Consider the following 22110-nt stretch of genomic DNA (forward strand, 5'->3'; position numbering starts at 1 on the left):
AAAAACTTTCATTTTTAATATTCTTAAGATTCAAATGCTAAGGAAAATCATACTTTATAAATTTAAATACTTACAGATACTTCAGTATCTCAAAATTAAGTTGAAAAGGCTATTAAGAATAGTTTTTCATGCTCTTAACAATTAAAAGTCATTTCAAAATCCAATTCAGTAGAAACACGACAAAATATTTTTTAAAATATCAAATGAAATTTGATTGCTTATTAATCACCAAGAATAAATGTGAACACAATTTCTAATCATTTTATTGAGAATAAAACTACAGAGGGTTGATCATAAATGTAACAAAGTTCATTTCTTTATTATGTCCACTTCAGTTTTGCCTTACTAAGAAATGTTTGAAAACTCATAAGGAAGTTAATTTGTGTCTACCTGAAGGATTTCTGTCTTTGCCCTTGATGCTATTCTGTAAGCAATGGTACCATTCATAGCTGTAATAATATTTTAAATTGTCACAACAGTAAGCAACACCCAAATGTTTTATGTATTTGTCACTGTCCTCATTCACCTGATTAGATTCTTCCATTCTTTGTGCATTGGTCCTTCTTGAATCTGTGATGTATAATCATTGTAGATTTAAGTTTTAAAGAATGTTAATATCTAAACATGATGATTTCACTGAGAGAAGTTCATTTATTTTTAATAATGATGTATATATTTCTTGATATGTCAAAGTTATAAAGGAGAAAACAAATTAATTAAAATTAATGGAGTAAAACTGAAGGTTTAGTTAACACAAATTGTATTTAATTATTTGCTTTATATGTGATTATACATTAACATATTTGCACATGTTAATTAAGTCTGCTGTTGACCCTCAATAAATGTTAAATGATAATAACAAAATTATTGATTCCTGTGAATTCCAAACTTTTTGACAGTAGCTTGTCCTTTGATTGTTTAATGTTTATTGAGCGCCCACAACAGGCTAGGCGCTGGGGAAGAGGTGTGAGGGGTATGGAGTGGGCTTCAGAGAGAAGATGGTGTACATACAACCTGTGAGAAAGGAGCACACCACACTTAATTTATTTTACACATGTTCAAAAGAAACTTTAGCAACTCAAGCTGTCACCTGCTCACATAACACATTTCACTTCCTTTCATCCTTATTTAAAACTTTTAGAATTATTCTTCCTCACAATTATTTCATCTCATTCATAGGAAATTTCTATCTAGTCCTTCCTTTCTCACTTTTTCCTCCCCACTTCATTGATGCTGTGACTTTCTTCCAAATTACAAATATTCTTTAGTATTAATGATATACTGTAGTCAGATAATGTGTAGTTAGTTACCTATAGTATATATGCTATATGCTAGCCTTATATTCTACAGACACATACAAGTCACAAAGAGATCACTGTAATATAAAAATTGCTTTCATGCAAAAATTCATTATTATTTTTTCTCATTGTAAATTAAATTACACATTTTAAACAATTTCAGAAATTAGTATGAATTTTTGTCAACTTTCTACATAAAATGAACTTGTACTTAGTGACTACTATTGTCCTAATTTTTCATAGACTGCTGATATAAGCTAACTGAATAGAATTTCTTAAAATGTTAAAATTCAATTCAGATCTTCCTTTGGAATGATAAAATATTGGTTAAAAAGAAATTTTTTCATTATTATGGCTTGCAAAGTTTGAGTTTTATTTCATTTGAGTTTTATAGAAGAAACAGAAGAACCTAGTCAGATACAACATATTTATATTCTCATAAAATGGACCTACTTGAACAATAGAGTAAAAGACTAATTCAAAATCAAATTTAGACATTAGTCTAGTCTTGTCTGTAATTGGTTCTATGGCAATGGCTAGTGATTTGTCTTGTCCAGACTTCTTTTGTAAACCAGTATTATTTTACTAAGCAATCCTTAAACGGCCTTCTGTTGTACAAAGCCTAAAATTATATAATTCCCACTTTTAAGACATGTTTGTCATGCTTGAGACATTTCTATTTTGCCCCTAATGCTAAAGAATAAATCTTGTCTTCTGATTATAAGTACAATTTGTGCAAAAGTACAATAGGAAAATCAGATTCAAATTCTAATATGAAATGTTTAAAATACTACAAAAATATTCTATGACAATATTTTAGGTATTCACTAATATGCTCATATTACATTTAATTTTCAAAATATATATTAGGAACAAAGCATACTATTTTTGGATATATTGGGGTTTGAACTCAGGGCCTTATGCTTACTAAGCAGGTGATCTACCACTTGAACTACTCTGCCAGCCCAACACATACTATCAAAAGTCAAAACGAATGATATGAAATTTCACTAAATATGAATTTAAGAATAAGCATTAGTAATCTGGTACTCAGGTTGTAGACATTAGGCCCATGGTGCACAAAAGTGCAATAATAAAGAGAAGGATAAAAGATAAGATCTCTGGAAACAGGACAATGTGGATAACACAACCATGTGTGACTGGTGGTCTTAGACTATTTTTATAAAATGGAAATAACAACTTCCTATGTATTGTAAGTTCTTCAGTATATACCTTATTCTCTTAGAGAAATGTTTTTTACTACATTGGTATGATGACTGAAAAAATGTTTGGGCTTGGGGTTCCAAAGACCCCCCACAAGTAGAAGGCTATAAATTTAAGTTTCTTAGTAGGATACTAAAGGTCACTTTGAATTAAGCATTACTATGTTTCTAATCTGGCTCACTATTTTCCCCCACATTTTATATCCAGTTACTCAGAACTGCATTCACATTCCATGGCGTTTTTATGTTCTTTGTTGGGGATTTCTAATTTTCTTTCAATGACAAACATTATGACAGTTTCAGAGTTCTTCACAAATGGCAGTGCTTTTGTGAAATTATCTTTTATTCTTTTAAGATGAGCTCACCAGTCCCACTTCTATGGGCCCAGAGCCCTGTGTATGTGATGCTAGCATTGCACTTAATCTTGATACATGCAACCCAGAATAGGCTGAACTCCATGCAACCATCCTTGTTTTCCTGCTCCCAGTGCAAAAGAGATGCTAAATAGATATCTATTGAATATATCTAGTTTGTCTTTTGAAATACCAACAAGTTCTTTGAAAATGCCACTTCTGTTCCCGGGACTTACAAGGACAGTGGTAAGCACTATGGAAGGGAAAATTTTTGGTTTGTTGAAATGGTATTGGCTTTTGTTTCACTTCACCAAATACATTCCCAAAGTCTAAGATATCCTCTTTGTTTACATGTACATATCCATCACAAAGTTTAAAATACTGTTAGAGTGGAGATTTTTTCAAACAAATCATGGAAAACAAAAATATTAACATATCAAACCCAATAGTATACAAAAAGAATTATATGTAGCCAAGTATGATTTATTCCAATTGTGCAAGACTGGCTCAATATTCAGATCATTTAATCTGATTCATCACATTAGTGTAGTAAAAAATAAAAAATGAGGCTGGGGGCATGGCTCAAGTGGTAGAGTGTCTGCCTAACAAGCATGACAAGCCCAAGTTTAAACCACAATACTGTCAAAAAGGGAGAAGAAAAACACATAATAAATTACATAGATATGGAAAAAACATTTGACACAATCCAAAATCCATTCACAATTATAAAACATCTTAGCAAAATAGGGCTGGTGGAGTAGCTCAAATGGTAGAGTGCTTGCCTAGCAAGCAGTCAGGCCTTGATTTCAAACCTCAATACTATAAAAAAAAAAAAAACTTAGGAAAAATAGGAATAGACAAGTCAACAACTTCAAATTTATAAAAAATATCTATATAAAAACCACAGTCAACATTACATTTCATGGTGAGAAATTAAAAGTTCTCCTGCTAAATTAAGGAAGAAAATATTCCCTTTCACCACACTTTCATACTGAAAGTCTTAGCTAATGCAGTAAGAAAAGGAAGTAAAAGATATAAAAATTTGGCAAGAAAAAAAAAGCTGTCTTTGTATGAAGACGACATTACTGCCTAAGTAGAAAAATCCCAAAGAATCAACAGAAATCCCTGGGACTAATCAGCAGAAACAGCAAGGTTTCTGGATTCAAAGCTCATCTATCAAGGGGTATGGCTCAAGTGGTAGAGCACTTGCCTAGCATGCAAGAGGTCCTGGCTTCGATCCCCAGTCTCTAGGACTGCAAACAAAGCTCATCTATCAATGTCACTTATTCTCTGATGTACCAGCAATTAAAAATTAGAGTTAACAAAATTGAAAACACAATGTTATTTATATTAGCACCAAAAAGAGATACACTAAGGTATAAATTAAACAAAATATGTGTAGAATCTATGTAAGGAAAACTACAAACTTCTGATGAAAGAAATAAAAGAACTAAATAAATCTAGTGACATTCTGTGCTTATGGATAGGAAGACTCAGTATTGTTACTATGTAAGTTCTTTCCAAATTCATCTACAGAGGTACTAAATCTATAGATTTAATGCTATTATCCAATCAAAATCTAGCAAGTTGTTTTGTGTATATTTACTAACCAATTCAAAAGTTTAGTGCTGGGCACAGTGGTGCACACCTGTAATGTGAGCCACTCAGAAGACAGAGATGGAAGGATTGTGGTTTGAAGCCAGTCCAAGGAAAAAATCAGTGAGACCCTGTCTGAAAAATATACTGAAAAGCAAAAGGAGCCAGATGCTGGTGGCTCATGACTGTTATCCTAGCTACTCAGAAAGCAGAAATCAGGAGGATCACAGTTCAAAGCCAGCTCATGTAAATAGTTTGTGAGACCCTACCTTGAAAAAAGAACATCACAAAAATGGGCTGGGCTCGTGAAGTGACTCAAGGTGTAGGCCCTGAGTTCAATCTCTAGTACTAAAAAAAAAAAACTCGAAAGACTAGCTCATGGCATAGGTGGTAGAGCACTTGCCTAACAAGCATGTGGCCCAGTCCAATTTTAAAAAGTTTATATCTCATGCAAAGGGGCAAAATACCAAGAACAGCCAATATGTTATTAAAAGAGGAAAACAAAGTCAGAGAACTTGCAAAACATCATAACTACCATAAATATTCATTAATGAAGAGAGTGTGGTATTGGTGAATGAACAGCAAACAGAGAGCCCAGAAACAGATCCACAAATTTTTAAACAGACTGTCTTCAGCAAAAGGACAAAAGCAATTCACTGGAGAAAGGAAAGTTTTTTCAGTAACAGCAACAAAAGTAATCTCATAACAGACGTGACATCTGTTAAAAGTTCAATTCAAAGTTGATCATAGACATAAATATTAGACATGAAAATGCTAAATCTCCCAGAAAACAACAAAGAAGAATATCTAGGTCACCATTTGGGGATACTTTTAAAATAGAAAACCCAAGACATAAGCCATAAAAGAAAAAAATAATACATTGAGCACCATTAAAATTATTTAAATTCTACTCCTTGGTATTTTAAAAAATCTAAAGCATATATCTGCACAGAACCTTGAAAAATATTTATAACAATTTTCTTCATATTTGCTAAAACTGGAAGCTTGTCCAAAGAACTAAAATATTAAGTTATTTGAAAATACTTCCTCTCTCATTGCTATTGCAAGATACATATTAGAAAAGTTCTCTATCTAGTTATTTTGAATTCTTATCCAATGGTATATGTTATAGTTTTAAAATGCAAATATAGCCCAATTTACCTAGAACATACAGTGCTTCAGTAGCTGAAGGAAGGCTCTCAGAGGTATATTTACACAGTATTATATACTATTGTATAGTAGGTATTTAAAAAATTCACTAACTTCTTCATTCTGTTGATTATGGCACTTAATGTGCAGACAACAATCTTATTTTCTTCATTTACAATATTTTGAAAATTATTCAAAAGTGTCATGAGGGCAAAGAGAAAGTTAAGGATGGCTTCCTGATCAAATCATACTTAATTGCAAAGTTAATAGATGGTGTGCTGAGTACAATTAAACTCTGATAATATCTTTTCAAGAGCATTCAAAATTAGTGTTACACAAAATGTCAATATATTTAGAAGTAAAATATTTGAAGTATTTGGACAACTTGAGAATCTGAGTCTGTATTTATTTGTAAATTTAATGTTTGGAATAGATAAAATATCACAAAATAACTTTCTAAAATATCATTAATTATCAACTATTACATTTGAATGAATGTAAAACAATGACAGAGTCATATGGGTACTAATATATTAAATTGTAAAACAATCATGTCATGTATCATGATTGAATAACTTTAGGAACAATGCAGTATCACTTTAGGAAGCAGTGTAAACATGTTATGAAACAATTTTAATGTTTTGATGCTATGTGATGTACTCTGAGAAATTACCAGGATCACTGAACTTATGATAAAAGTTTCCATATGGTTCTTTAAAATTATTCTTACCATTATAAGTAGAGTCCAAAAAGTTTGATACATTGGTCTTACTCATTATGTTCATGAACAAAACCGCAAAACCTCAAATCAGAAGACATGTTACTTCTAACAAAGAGGTAAAGAAAGCCAGTTCCTATGTGATAGTTCTGAGTCAGGACAGTGAATTGGGTAAGAAACATTAAGAATTTTGAATTTGATTATTTACACAGTCAGCAGGACTCAATTACCTGATGAAATTACTAGAATCTTTTAAACCTTCCATATTCAGTTTCTTTTCACAGTCTAGTTAGACTTGTCATTGACAACAAGCTAGGATGCTCAATAAAAACATTTCTGCTAATATTCTCATAAGACATGACTCATAATAAACTGATACTGAACTTTATCATTCAGAAGAATGAATTATAGATAATAGCCAAATCAATGACATTATCTATTACAACTCTTTCCATTAAATACACTTGAATTCTTATTATGTGGTATTCAAAATATTTGGTTTTGTGTGAGGAAAGAATTCTAATAATAATTTACTTATATAAGATTTTATATCATTTTAATCTTTTGTCTTTCATGGACCTAGTTTGTTGCTTTTTTGTATGTTTGGTATTTTAGTTCTTGTAGAAAGAAATACTACTGCCATAGTTTATCCCTACAAGACAATGTTAGAGAAAAGGTAAAAAGCTCATTTTTCAATCTATTTTTCTTAACTAGGTATATTCAGGTTCTTAGCTTTAAAAACACAAATTCCTGGATTCATTGCAATTGAACATTTTTATTCCCAAATGAATAATTTTTAAGCTAGCAAATTATTTAAAACAAAACTTGTATATTTATTTTGATCACAATTTTCATTTTCAAAAATCTTGCATAACACATAAAATATATAAAATTAATATTACTATCAATATGTGAATGATATATAACACAGGAAAATTATGTGAAATTGAACTTGAAACATGCAGGTAAAAATTTGTATCTGAAGACAACTGTCTTTTTTCTTTTTGATGTATTATTAATTTGTACTTTATTGTTTATGTCACATTTGTAGAATTAATTTATTCACTAACTCAAATTAACTTCTGTGAAGAAAGCAATAAGGTTTATTTTGGAGCATTCAATAACCCTTGTTTCCAGTGACATTGATAGTTTTATTATTAATTAGACTGTAAAGTGCTTTGCTTCTACAATACCTGCAAATAAACTTCAGTTCATCTGTTTTTCCAATTGCTTGCTAGACATTTCTTTCTGAGAGGTTTTATTAACACATAAAAACAATACATTCCAAACACACATGCTATATTCCTGCAAAACTCTGTTTTTCCTACATTTTGTAGATCAACTAATGGCAGATTATCTTACTATAAGCCAAGAAAGAAGAACTCAAGGAACCATTCTCAGTAGATAGATAGACAGATAGATAGATAGATTGATTGATAGATGACAGATAGATAGAAAGATAGGTTTAGATACAGATTAAAATGTATATTTGGATAGCAAATGTAAATTATACAGTTTAAGTGAATTTCCTCACCAGTGGAATTCCACTCAAATTACAAACCTAGTCAAATGGCATACTCTCAGTGAAAACCTCCCACATTTTATTTTATTTTTTAACAAATACTGCTCTTTTTTTTGTAGTACTGGGGTTTGTACTCAGGGCCTCACACTTGCTAGGCAGGTGCACTACCACTTAGCCACTCTACCAGCCCTTAATAAGTCCTTTCCTTATTGTTCATATGTTTCTAATTTACTACTAATCACATGGCCCCGTATTTTGCTGTTTATTAGATAACTACTTTTTCATGTAATATTTATATGTGCGCACCACAACTTAATGGTGTGAAGCAACTGACTTCACTTTGTTAATGATTTAGTGGGTCCAGAATTCAGGAAAGATAAGCTAGGTCTTTCACTTGAGTATCTCATGATTTCAACCAGATAAAAGGTTGGGCTATAGTAGTGTGAAATCACCAACCCCTAGATATCCAAGGTGCCCCTTCACAAGATGGTTGGCACTTGATGCTAGCTTTTGGCTGAGAAGGTCAGCTGGGGTTGGTAACTGAATTGTCTATATGTAGCCTTTCCAGCATGTTGATGTAAGTTGAATTTCTTACATGGTAGCTGGATTTCCCAGAATCACTAGGAAAGCTCCATGATCTTTTCTGAGTAGTCCTGGAAGTCACATGGTGTTGGTGACAAATCACTTGCATAGTAATCTGCCCACTTAGATCTCCCCTTTCTTTTTCCACTATTCTACAATGTGTCTTTCTTTCTACTTCATCTCTAATTCCCCAGTTCATCTGTTAGTCTAATTCCTTTCCATCTCTCCACATTCACCTCAGTACTATTCAGTTACTGGACTAAATACCTTTGTGGCCAAGCTAAGAGAGATATTAGTTCAAATGCCAAGTCTCCTATTTAATGACCTGGGAAATTTATTTAATGTCTTCATGTGAAAAGCAGAAGTAATAGCAGAATCTACATATTTCATTGGGTTGTTTTGAGTACTGAATGACAAACAGTAGCAAGCATTACCTGATACATAGTAAACAGACAATGGTAGCTGTTATTTAACATTGCCCATAGCATTTTATTTGTACCTATTTTGTTTCTGTCATGGTCTGTCACTTGTAATAATAACTCACGGTCTTATATTCTATCTTCTGCATTTTTAGTTCAATGCCTTATCTGCAACGTATCTCAGGAAATATCTGTATCTTGAATATCAACTCAGAGTTCCTCTGGTTCTTTAAGCCTCAGTAAACAAAATGTGGAAAGAAACTTACAATTTTTATTCTCTTATTCTTTGTAACCTTTCCTTCTCATGATATCTCTTTCAGAAATTAAAGAAGAAAAATCTGGGAGGACTTCTTCAGTTATGAAGGATAAAGGTAAGAGAAGTGATTTAATATAATATGGGAAATTTATTAATGAAAGTACCTGAATGAACACGTTGAGTGACATCTCCTTTGTGCAAACTAAAATTGCATAAGTCACACTCATTTTTGAAATAAAAAAACCCTAAGATAGTTTTTATTTATTCCTAAAATATATTTCACCTATTTACTATGACTATTTTTTATGAACATAAGTATTGAGAGGTAGAAAAAATGAAGGAAGAAAGAAAGGAAGAAGGAAAGGAAAAAAGGATGGAAGGAAGAAAGAAAGAAAGTAAGGAAGGAAAGAAGGAGGAAGGGAGGGAGAGAGGAAGGAAAGAATTATTTCTTAAAAACAAAAAAGGTAAAAACATACATGTATATGGAAGGAAAGGGAAGAAAATTACATAAGACTTAACTCCATATCCCCTGGTTCTCTCCTTACTCTCTCTCTCTCTCTCTCTCTATATATATATATATATAAAACATATATATTTATATATATACATATATACATTATATAAATATAATATATTATATTTATATATATACATAAATTATGATAACTTCCAAACATTTGATAGTCATTGGAGAAATAAAGATAGCAAAGCTTGGAACATGAGCTAAAATGTGGTAATTGGAATTTGAATCCTGGTGTTTTTACATGTTCTTAAGTATATTCTGTCTGCTTTAGTCCTTTTGGGCTCCTTATTGCTATAAAATATGAAATTTTTATTTACATTTTGTGACTTCAATTTTCTGGTGGACTGTCCCCCTTTTCTTTTCTGCCAATCCAACTTCTAGTCCTATTTCTAGAGATAATGCCCACATAAAACATCAAGCTTTCTCTACCTATTATAATCTTCCTTAAATTCCATCTCTCTGAATTAATACAATAATATTTATAGCTTATTATATATATACATATAAATTGAAATGCCACCCAATTTAAGCATGAAGATTTGGCAGTGTTCACCTTAATTTTTTTGTGTACTGATGAGTATCACACTTTATAATTGTGTACTATGAAGATAATCAATATAGATACCCACTAGATTCCAGGAACACAAGAAAGGTTTAACCTGTATCCAGATTGAATTTATAATATTGGTAACATAATTAAGTAAAATTATAAGGATCATAGAGGAGAAGTCCAGGATGCTATCCAAGAGTGAAATAGCAGATCCCAATCAAGTCTCAGATCAGGGATGGGCATCAAGAAAAATTTATGTTAAATTAAAGTGAGAAGGATGAAGATATTGTCAGGCAGGCTCAAAAAACCAAAAATCGTATGTTCTCCCTCATATGTGGACATTAGATCAAGGGCAAACACAACAAGGGGATTGGACTATGAGCACATGATAAAAGCGAGAGCACACAAGGGAGGGGTGAGGATAGGTAAGACACCTAAAAAACTAGCTAGCATTTGTTGCCCTTAACGCAGAGAAACTAAAGCAGATACCTTAAAGCAACTGAGGCCAATAGGAAAAGGGGACCAGGAACTAGAGAAAAGGTTAGATCAAAAAGAATTAACCTAGAAGGTAACACCCACGCACAGGAAATAAATAAGTCAATGCCCTGTATAGCTATCCTTATCTCAACCAGCAAAAACCCTTGTTCCTTCCTATTATTGCTTATACTCTCTCTACAACAAAATTAGAAATAAGGGCAAAATAGTTTCTGCTGGGTATTGGCGGGGGAGAGGGAGGGGGCGGAGTGGGTGGTAAGGGAGGGGGTGGGGGCAGGGGGGAGAAATGAACCAAGCCTTGTATGCACATATGAATAATAAAAGAAAAATGAAAAAAAAAAAAAGATATTGTCAGGCAAAGATACAGGAATTGTATAGAAGTCCAGAAGCAGGATGTCCATTCTTTGAGAGGTGTTTTGATGTACAGTTTACATATACAGTTTACATATTATGTTTAGTAAGTGTGCGTATCACCTCAACTTTTATAAATAAGGAATCTGAGGCATAGATAACGAAAGATATCAAATACTACTCTGAGAGGAAGAGGCAAAGATAAGAATCAAAGTCAAATATGTCCAGTTTTAAAGCTCATGTTTTCATTTAAAACTGTATTGCTTACTTCTTAGAATTATTCTTCAAAGTATATTTGCTTCAAGTATACACCTTAATAAATTTAAAAAGTTATTTGACATGGAAGCACTGGGTATGCAGTATAGAAACACAGTTTTCATCTTTTCACTATTTGGATGGAGTCTACTTAATTTTCACAAAAGGATCTAATGCATTTTTTTTGCACTCACTCATTACCTATATTTTTGAAAAGACTCCTTCCCATTCTCCACTCTCATTTTATCTTAAAATTAACAGTGTATAAGCCAAAAAAGTGATTGAAATATATTACCAGAAATCTATGTGAGTATATGTGCCTGTGTATCTGTGCATAATTTGCAATTCATAATTTACAAACATAAATCTTCTCTCCTCCAATGTAGTTTGAAGTAGTTTTATTTTAATCCATACTTGCATCACAGGAATATTTGGGTCATGTATTACACTTTACATGAAATCAGTTCAAAAGAAATATTGGAACTTACTTCCAGAGCTATACATCAGATAATGATAGTTATCGACAATTTAAACTACCATTCAAAGATTTCACCTGTGTCAAAGTAAAAACAAGTTGGAACTGTTGGTTGTAAAAATCTGTCCTGGAAAACAAAATCTAGGGGTCTAAACCCATTAATGGTGCTGGTGCAGCTTGTGATCAGAAGATCCTGGTTGTTGTGCTCTAAATGGAAAATCCAAGTAGAGCACATGGATGGGGTGAGATAGGATAGCTTTACTGAGAAAAGGGGAGTCACCTGTTCTGCCAGGTGAGGAATGAGAAGAAGAAACATAGGGCACAGTGGGCTCAAGTGGAGACCACCTATGGAGAGAGTGTGCTTTTCTTTTTCAGGTGCCTTTAAAACCTACACTACCCCATGGGAGGGCAGGTCCAGGAGGTTCTCACCCAATAATGAGTGAGTGGGGAGAGGCATGAGTGGTTCCCAGCCAGGTGAGGATAGTCTGGCCCATCCCCAGGAAACCTACATGAGCTCCAAACTTTTCCTATTTCTAGCCTGCTTCATTCTTCCCCTGAGAGACGATATTCTGAAAAAACCTTTTTGGGGGGGATTGTTGAGGGGGATGATCCACCTTCAGTATCTGCTTTGAGCTGACAAGGGGCAGCAGACCCTACCTATAAAGGGAAGTTGTCGCTCCTATTTCTCTCCCTTGGGGCTCATTTGGACACAAGGTGTCTGAATTATTGTCCAGCATAGTTAAGGTTTCTCATGGAGATCTAGACTGCTCATGGAGACCTCGTTTGTTTGTAGAGATGGATAGACTTATTGCCTCATGACTTGGGCCCTAGAGACTTTCATTTTGGAAGAGTAAATCTGCTTTAGAAAGCATGTCCTGAACATTAACAATGACTGGAGCATCAGAAGGGGTCCTGCCAGGTATAGCAGGAAGGATAGAAAATCTTTTTATTTTGGAAACTGACAGAGGGTATTTATGGTTACATTGCCTGTGGGTATTTATATCTGTAACTATTTTTAACCCCTAGACGGCCCTTCATTTTGGACTGTCACTACAGTGGGCAATTAAGGAGTTACTACATTAGGGGCCAGGTGTTAGTTCAATTAAAGCATAAACATCAGTGAGTCAGTTCAAAATTTTTCAGCTGAAAAAAACACATTTTAAAATACATATTGGTACCTTAAGTTTTACCCTTAGAAAACTTTTAGGCAAATTTTAAATTAAAAACTTAAAAGTTTTAAGACCTTAATTTGTACTGAAATAACCTTTGTAAAAACCTGAATTTAGATAACACTGTTTTAAATAAAGCTCTTAGTAACCTTATAACTTAAAAACAAATTAAATTAAACCATCTTTTAATAATAGCATTCTGTGTGGACACATGGGTCAATAAACCTAATTATAAAAGAGTTAAATGTAAATTACACTCATGGTAGAATAAAACAGGTTGAGATTATTGTTTATAAAATTTTCTTTAGTCTTAAGGCAGAGAATAATTAGGCCTGATTGGGATTAGAACTTTAGATAACCTTTGAGACAGTTATGCACATTAACTTTATAAAGGTAGCTTAAGAACCATCCTAAAGACATCTAAATACACACACAGACACACAGATGTTAGACCTAAGCATGCCAAAGAATATAACCCATATAATGAGCTCAAAAAGGTAAAAAATTAAGTGGCCACAATGGTAGGAGATAAAGACACACAAAAAACACATACAATGACACACAAAACAATTACATCAATTCACAGTGCACTCTCAAGCCACTTCTTTGTTGTTATTTTTAGAAGATTAGTTAGCTAGATTCCTAAGTAGTTTATAACAGATCTTGAACATAAATACTCTCCTTTTGGCCCAATCCTTAGCAAATTAATGCAGTAAAACCAAAATATGTAGAAATTATATTAATCTAGAGATTTTAATCACAAGGTAGTTATAATTTTCCCCGTCTAAGACACTATGGATCACCCATGACTTTCCTGTTCCTAGGGAGCAGCACGATGGTGCTGGACGCATGGTGGCTTTTTTATGGTGGCGTTTCCTGTGGCCACATGGTCTCTCCAAATGGTCTCTCTCTCTTTTTTTTTTTTTGTCTTTTAAAAAAAATTTATTAGGATATATTCATTATACAAGGGAGACTCATTGTAACAATTTCAAACAGGCTATATTATACATTGGTTAAATCACCCCCACTACCTCTGCCCCCTTGAAACCCTCTCTGTACCACTTAAAGCAATTGCAAAAGGATTCATTATTCTATTTCATATATGTATATGATGTCTATCAACCATATTCCCTGACCATCATCTTCTTCATTCACCATCCAAAGGGTCTCTCAAATGGAACACAAAGACATGTTACATGCAACACACAGGCTTAAAATAGCAGTCTGTTATAGGAATAAAAGACATGTCCCCTGAAAAATAGGTGTCCATAAGTAAGGCATGCTAATAAGAATACCAGATAAATTGAAGCAAACTAAGGTGGGAATTAAATGGTTTTGCTAGTGTCCAGTTTACTCCAGGTGTTTATAATTAGATCTTAGATTTTCTTATAAATGAGCTTTGTCATTACCTAGAAAGCTGAGAAACTAAACCCTGTAGAATCCAGCCATTTACATATCTACAGTTTGGAAAGGACCTTAAACATGTTTAGGATTTGACATTTTACTTTGAGCTATGGAGAACAAAATTTTATTAATTTCATAACAAAAATAATTGTTAAGAATAAAACCTCTAATTAAATTGTCTGTTTAAAATGTTCACATATAATAACCATTTTCTTTAACCACATGGGTATAAGCCTAATTTTATCAGCAGAGAACAGTTAAGGTTAGACTGTTTTTAAAGGTTTATTAAAGGTTATTGTATATCACATTTTAGAATAATAATTATGATAGACAGCATTAATTAGCACTATATTTTTGTGTAAAGAGATGACATTGTATTAATAATTTTCCCTTTAGAGTAAATGAATTTTAAATAAGTTACAATTTTTTTATTATAGATATACTTTATGGGTGCCTTAAATGGCACTGTTTTTAATTTTAGAAAACATGCTTTAGAGAATTTAAATGCATTTAACATTTAAGGACAGCAACAATTAACGCCACAGCTACATAGATATAACCTATATGTTAATTTAGATTTTACCTTTGAATGTAATTTAGAATCTCTGGCCAAGATAGGCAGAACAAGTTCTTGTTAGCCCTGGGGCAAGGGAGTGTGACCTTGGTTTGAGCTTTTCTGCGACCCCTGTAGGCTGTGGGAGTAAGGTGAGCATAGGTGAGAATTTAGATAAGGTGGCTAGTGTAGACAGGCATCAGGTAGGTGGGTAAGAGAGTGGGTCAGAGACAGAAGACAGAGAAGGTTGTAGATAGGAAGAAGGCTGTTTTACCTCTGTGCTCCATGGCTGGCAGAGCGAGGCTTCCAGCCCGTGCTGATAAGCCGGTATGTCTGAGGGGAGGGACTGGAGGATCGCACAACAACGCCGCGGGCCCAGAGTTCGGGCCAAATGGTGCTGGACATCCAGCGGGGGAGGGGGGGGCTCTAGGTCAGCAACGTAGGTGTTTTGGGGGTTCTGAGCCCGAGACATAGCCTCTGGAGGCAGGACTTCCGGGTTTCCAGAGTCATGGCATCTGAAGGCGGAACTTCCATCAGCTCCAAAGGGCAGATTGAGAAAAACTCACGAGTGGCTGTCCGAGCGGCTGTCTCGACCACACAGGTGAACCACGGGTGTGATTACCTGGAGTGGCCAATTGAATAACCATGCGTGGGCATCGTAGTTGGGGGGCATGGTTTCCTGTAGTGGCCAGTTGGGAAGCTGCATGGCCATGCCACACTGTTTGTACCCAAGGGGTGTCCCAGGAAGCTGGGTGTGCTAGCCTGTCTCTAGGTACCAGCGTTGACGGGATGCTGCGCTCAGGATGAGGCAGCAAGGGTTACCTTTACCACTATTACTTTTCCTGACAGGTGTAAACCCTGTAGTTTTAGGAGGAGGGGAGGTGTTATTGCAAGGGGCACACAAGCCTCCCACTCCACACGTAGCAGTTCATTTGCTCCCTGTCCGCGTGGCTCCTTCCCCCATTTTTTGAGCAGCTGTGCTTTCCTAGAGCAGGCTTTCTTTTTTTCTTAAAACAAAACAAAACAAAAACAAAAAAAACCCTGTCACTTAAGGGGAGAAAGAAAAGAAAAGAAGAATAGAAAGATGGGGAAAGGGGTGGAGAAACTCAGCCCAATCCAAACAGTAGGGGGGTGTTTTTGATTGTCCCCAGTCACCTGGAGGGTTAGAGACCTTGGAGTAGGGTCTCCCACAGTGCAGGGAAGGAAAACGGGGGTGGGGCGGTGAGAGGATTAAGGGTTAGAGAAGGTAGGGTTGGGGATGGGGGACAGCTAGCTTTTAATGTGATCCATCCATCCCCCCAGGCAGGACCAGGGAACCTGGACATGAACCCTGTGCCTTGGGGAGTTCATGAGTCCTACCAGCAAATGCTTTCTGCCAATCAGGGTGAGGTCCTTCTACATTGGGGCTCCAAAGGAGTCCTGAGTATTGGGCGATTGCCCCAAGGTCAGGGTTCCCTACCACCCAAGCTGTAAGTGGTGTTTGTTTCTGAAGCATCAGGTTGTGAGGCATGGTACCAGAGGACAGAGAAAGGTGGATTAAAATAAAGATTGGCAGAGATAGCATTTTAGAATCTCACTGGTCAGTTTCTCTGGCTGGCTACACCACAAGTATTAGAGGCACTGGGGCAGTCTGTAATGAGAAGATCCTGGTTTTTGGTGCCCCAAATGGAAAAATCCAAGCAGAGCATGTGGATGGGGCGAGGTAGGGTAGCTTTATTGAGAAAAAGGGAGTCACCTGTTCTGCTAGGTGAGGAATGGGAATAAGAAGCAGAGGGGATGGTGAGCACAGATGGAGTCCTCCAACATAGAGAGCATACTTTTGTTTTTCAGGTGCCTTTAAAACCTACACTACCCCATGGGAGAGCAGGCCCAGGGCATTCTCACCCAATAATGAATGACTGGAGAGGGGCATGGATAGTTCCCAGCCAGGTGAGGATGGTCTGCACCATCTCCAGGCAACCTACATGAGCTGGAAACTTTTCCTATTTCTAGCCTGCCTCAAATCCACATTGACTATTTCACTAAGTAGGCTCCTGTAGTTTCTGTTATTGTTGTTATTGTTATTAGTGAAAAATTGCAGGTAATTTCCTAGTGAACACTTTTCCCTCAATTTATAATGATCTACCCTATGCAAAATATCTTCACAATAATTAGAAAATAATGTGTGAAAAGGTTTAATGCATGTGATTATCGATTTAGAATGATGCAAAATGTACCTCTTTTTCATTCAGCCGCATTAAGGCCCTCAAGTGCCTTTGTAATACATAGTTAGATATTGTTTTAAAGAAAAATTCCTTTCTGTTTTCTGAATCTAATTTATCCTTATTAAAAATCAAAGGAAAAATTTATAGTATTACTTATAATATTTAAAGATGTTAAAAGCCTCTATGGTGTTACTGTTTCTGGAGAGACTCTTTGAAGCCTCATGCAGAATCAGCAAGGAGCAATTTTGCTTGCTAAAAAGCCTCTTTTTATTGTAGTCAGTATTTTGAGTTATTTCTAATAAGCAGCAAAGAATTATCCTGCTTTTGGCAGTCTCAAAGATCCATCTGAACACATCCAAACCCATGCTAAAATTCTAAAAGCAGCATTATTACAGAGAAATTTCTGGCCACATTACTTGGAGATATCATAAGTATGAGTGAATGTAGGCATAATGATGTTCTCTACATCATTAGGCTTGTGTCTTTATTTAAGAAAGTATAGAGAGCTCTAGGGAAGATTGTTCCAAAAAAACAGTAGAAAAAAAGTCATGTTTTCCTGACTCTTGCTGCTGATTAAACTATTGACTTAGACTAATCAATCCTATGTCTTCTTAACAACTCAACAATCCTTCAGGCCAGAGCCCTGCTTATGTGGCCTCTACCACCCAGAAATTAGAAAGCCCAGTTAGTAACCCAAATTATTGGTTATCTTACTTGGAGCATCAAGTGTTCATCTCTTGCCACTTGCTTCTAACAACTGGTTTGATTTATTTGATAATAGAAGATTAACTTGTAGAGGAACTGTAAACCCAATCTAAATAAGGCAACAAAAAGTTAATTTCTCCTTTGTTGGTGCAATGGTAGCACACTTAGCTTCCTCTGTTTTGTAACAATATGATGGGATAGCTGAAATACTGAGTAGCTTTATCACCCAAACCTGGGTATGCATGGATCTAATGCAAGAGGATTCTTCACAGTGCTTATCTTCCTTTATATCTTGATATTCAGGCCCTTGTAACTGATTATCTTGAAACTTCTATTTGTTTTCAACATACTTTATTTTGGCCATTCTGTTTCATCAAACCGAAGCTAGAACTAAGGTTGGGGTAGATTGAGGGCTCTGATTCCTCCAAATTCTGCATTGCATCACAGACACTGTCCCAGTTCATTGATGCTTCTGTCTCTGGGGGCAATGGCAGGACTGACAGTTTCTTCCTGTCCCTTTGTGAACTTTTTCCCCTTCCACACAACCTCCTTTGCCAAGGTAGTATTTTATAGAGTTTTGGTTTATATCACAGCACCATTAAATACTTTCTAGGACCTGATCATCAAGATTCATAATTCATGCTGTAAGCCTTTGTACAAATGCAAAGAACTACCATGTTTATTTTAAGAAATCCTCCCAATATTTTGTTCCTGACAAACAAGACAGATGAGTTGCAAAGTGTTTTAAGAGCTGCTTTATCTCTCTTTCGTATTACAGATGTGCAGGCTTTCATCTAATACTTTACTCAGATTTTTTCAGATTTGATATCTCATTCACTTCTTGGGTCCTTAGAGACTTCTTGGGAAAGTCTGTGACCTTCTAAAATCAGGTCAAATCACATTGTGGAAAAGTCAGTGCAAGTATGACCCAGCCTGGAAACTCAAGGCATTTTTAACATTAGCAAACATAAGAATAGAAATTACTTTTATTTTCAGAGAACTTTCTTTAATGCTTAAGATGATGAATTTACTAACAGACTACCCTATAAAAGTATATTTCTTATTCTACCCCTTCCTTCTTTCTCTACCCAAACCAAAGACATCCAGGGGCCCTCTGCTTAAGTGCTATATTTTATAACTAATTTAATCTCACACAAACATATACACTCAACTATTTAAATTAGTTTGCTGAATCTGGAATTCTGAGACTTCAGGCCACCCCACTGGGAATCTGTTTCCCCTACCACTTCTCATTTCACAATACATTGATTCTTTTGGCTTAGCCAGAATGTGCAAGGGCAGTAATTACCACCCATCAGTTTGAAAAAAACTTAATGAAGCTTCCCAGTATGTTTCTTTAATTCATGGCTCTTGATTTCATCACCACATGCTAAAATATAATAAAAATGGTCCTATTTATGATCAGCACTATAAATAGCAATATGGATACTAGCTTGCCACCAAAGACATTTTCGGAAATTCTACATGTTATCTGGGTGCCAGTGGTTCACACCTGTAATCAGAGCTATGTGGGAGGCTGAAATCAGGAGAATCATGGTTCCAGGACAGCCTGAGCAGAAAAAAAAAAAAAAAAAGATCATGAGTCTCCATCTCCATGAGAAAAAGCTGGCCGTGGTGGTGTGTGCCTGTCATCCCAGCTATAGCAGGAAGCATAAAATAGTAGGATCTCACTCTAGGATGGCCTGAAACTCTATCTCATATATAACCAGAGTTAAAAGGGCTGGTGGTTTAGCTCAAGTTGTAGAGTAGCTTGGCTACCAAGCATGAAGCCCTTAGTACAAACCCCAGTACTACCAATAATAATAATAATAATAATAACAATAATAATAATAATAAAAAATCTATTTGTCATATGTAAAGCTAAGGTGTAGCTTATGCACTAAGAAAATCTTTATTTGAAGGACTCCATCTCTTTTTTTTTTAAATTTTAGTTGGAAAATAATAATTATATATTATATATTTATTTTTGGGGGTTACTGTGATGTCTTTGATATATGCAATAGGAAATAATTATATCACAACTATCAACAAATCCATCACCTTGCATATTTAATTTTTCATGGTAGAAGCATTTAAAACCTATTCTTTTTCACAATTTTGCAATATGTAATGAATGCATTAATATTTGTTATAGTTGCCTTTCTGTGTAATAGTTCAAAAAAGCTTATTTCGATAAAGCTTGTTTCTCCCTTTGATCAATGTTTCCTTTCATCCCATTCAACCCCTTCTTTTAACTTCTATAATCACAATTCTTCTCTCCAGTAGTATAAGTTTATCTCTAATTTTATTTATTTATTTATGACAGTACTGGGGCTTGAACTTACAGCTTTGCAATGAATGCTCTACTGCTTGAGCTACACCTCCAGTCCATTTTGCTTTGGTTATTTTGCAGATGGGGGTCTCACAACCTATTTGCCTGGGCTGACCTTGAACTGTGATCCTGTTGATCTCCTATAATCTTAGGATTATAGGCATGAAACACCAGTGCCTTGCAAGTTTAATATTTTGCATTGGACATATAAATGATATGTAGTATTTGTCTTTTTCTATTTGACTCATTTCTATTAGCATAATACCTCTAAACTTGTTCTTGACATACATTTTGCCACCTGCACTCAGTTGATTTTAAGTGATTAGTAGAATGCCTCTCCACTTACTAGTGCCACCATCTCATTTTCTGCACTCCCACCCCAAACCATAAGATAGGAAGTAAAAAAGGGCTGGAAGGATATAAGGATAGATCTTTCCTTTTTACTTTTCCTGTTTTGCTATAGTTATTTTTAATCTACAAAATGGATATTGACCATTAATGTTTCCAATGAAAGATGTTGGAGCATTGTTTATATATATGTCTGGCACCAATGATTTTATGGTAGCAATCACATTGTATTAGGGCTGGTAGAATAAACATGTGTGTGTGTGTGTGTGTGTGTGTGTGTGTGTGTGTGTGTGTTACTTATTTTAGCTATGGACTGCATTTTTAAGTCTTTGGGAGTTCATAGATAAAATTGGCTCATAAAGGAAGTCATTTCTTAAATCTTATTTTAGTTCTAATCTTGAATTTTTTTGACTCAAGTCTGAAGATTAAAACACCACATTAAATAACACAGGAAATGTTTTCCATATGGAGATTTATTTTTTTAAAAAAACAGCCTGAGTGGAATAAACTAAGTTAGTGCTGATTAAATAATTTACAAAGAATTCTAGATGCTGAGGTCATGTATTTTCTAAAATAAATAATTTCCTAACCATCTGAATGCTTATTCTTTTAAATGAACAAATGCATAACAGCATGTTCAAGAATTTTTGTTTACTCTAAGTGAAAAGATCAAAGAAGTGTACTTGTATTCTGTACTGTTGATTCTTTGTATATGATGATCAAAGTCATTTGTAAAAAGCATCATATCATTTCAACTTAGATTTATCTTACTGATAGCTCACTGACTCCATTATAAAGGTGTTCTCAATCTCTTTATTATGGTTTCAAATAAATGTTCAATGTTTCTTTCCAGAGCTTATTAAGGGAAAAGAAGTGAAGGTCCCAGCTCCCATAAAGGAAAAAGGTAATGTTGTATAATGAAATGTGAAACCCCATTGATCTGTCTATTGCATATTTGTTATTTGCAACAAAGTAGTGCATTGTTTTTTTTTCTCAGACTTTCTCCATCATAGTTTTCATAAGCTCTCATGTTTTTGAACAAAGGAAAAAAGACTTGTTTCTCATCATTAAAATTTAAATTGTACAATGAAAGCAAAGGAACCAGTACTATGTCAGGAATACTGAAAAACTTTAGAAAATCATATGCTATTCTGAATCATTGAGTCTTTTGTGAATTGTGGAAATACACATTTTATAAATACTCAAAGGAGTATTTTAAGAATATCCATGGAAATCAAATATTTAAGATAATGTGAAATACTTAAAATTTATCTGTAAGGTCAGATATAATAGAATCCCAAACAAATATTGCAGTTAGGAGGCACTTAAAGATTAAAAAAGCCCAATCCTATAATTTTCTTTTTCTCCATTTTTGTCAATATATATTCATTGCACAGGGGGGAATTCATTGTGACAATTCTGAATACCCTTACCCGGCAAACCGCTCCCCACCCCACTTAAAGCAATTGCAGGAGGTTTCATCATTTTATTTCATGAATGTATATGAAGTCTGTCAACCAGATTCCCTCACCTTCATCTCCTCCATTAACTCCCCTTCCTCACACAAGTACCTCCCCCCACACACAGAACTTATTTTACAGTTCTGTCTTTCATTATTAATTCCAAAGTC

The 22110-nt window shown here is 34.7% G+C and overlaps 1 protein-coding gene and 1 long non-coding RNA gene across 35 annotated transcripts in view; one reads left to right on the top strand and one right to left on the bottom strand.

Annotated features, from left to right (window-relative positions):
• The window catches only part of LOC141423907 (uncharacterized), a 37376-nt gene extending 21654 nt beyond the window's left edge, over nt 1–15722 (bottom strand). The window contains exons 1-2 of one of the 2 annotated variants that reach the window (XR_012448673.1): nt 15166–15722; nt 14922–15030 (exon numbers count right to left, since the gene is read on the bottom strand). This is a non-coding gene — a long non-coding RNA (uncharacterized lncRNA). The remainder of the gene's footprint in view (nt 1–14921; nt 15031–15165) is intronic. The other variant, XR_012448672.1, reaches the window with a different exon arrangement.
• The window catches only part of Trdn (triadin), a 374084-nt gene that overhangs the window by 252675 nt on the left and 99299 nt on the right, over nt 1–22110 (top strand). For all 33 annotated transcript variants that reach the window (XR_012448649.1, XR_012448653.1, XR_012448655.1 and 30 more), the window contains 2 exons: nt 9181–9231; nt 21334–21384. Coding sequence is in view for 30 of the 33 variants with exons in the window: in XM_074075307.1 (XP_073931408.1) it covers nt 9181–9231; nt 21334–21384 (102 nt within the window). In the remaining 3 variants the exon portion in view is untranslated. The remainder of the gene's footprint in view (nt 1–9180; nt 9232–21333; nt 21385–22110) is intronic.

This window comes from Castor canadensis, chromosome 1 (genome assembly GCF_047511655.1).
Source record: "Castor canadensis chromosome 1, mCasCan1.hap1v2, whole genome shotgun sequence".
NCBI lineage: Eukaryota > Metazoa > Chordata > Mammalia > Rodentia > Castoridae > Castor > Castor canadensis.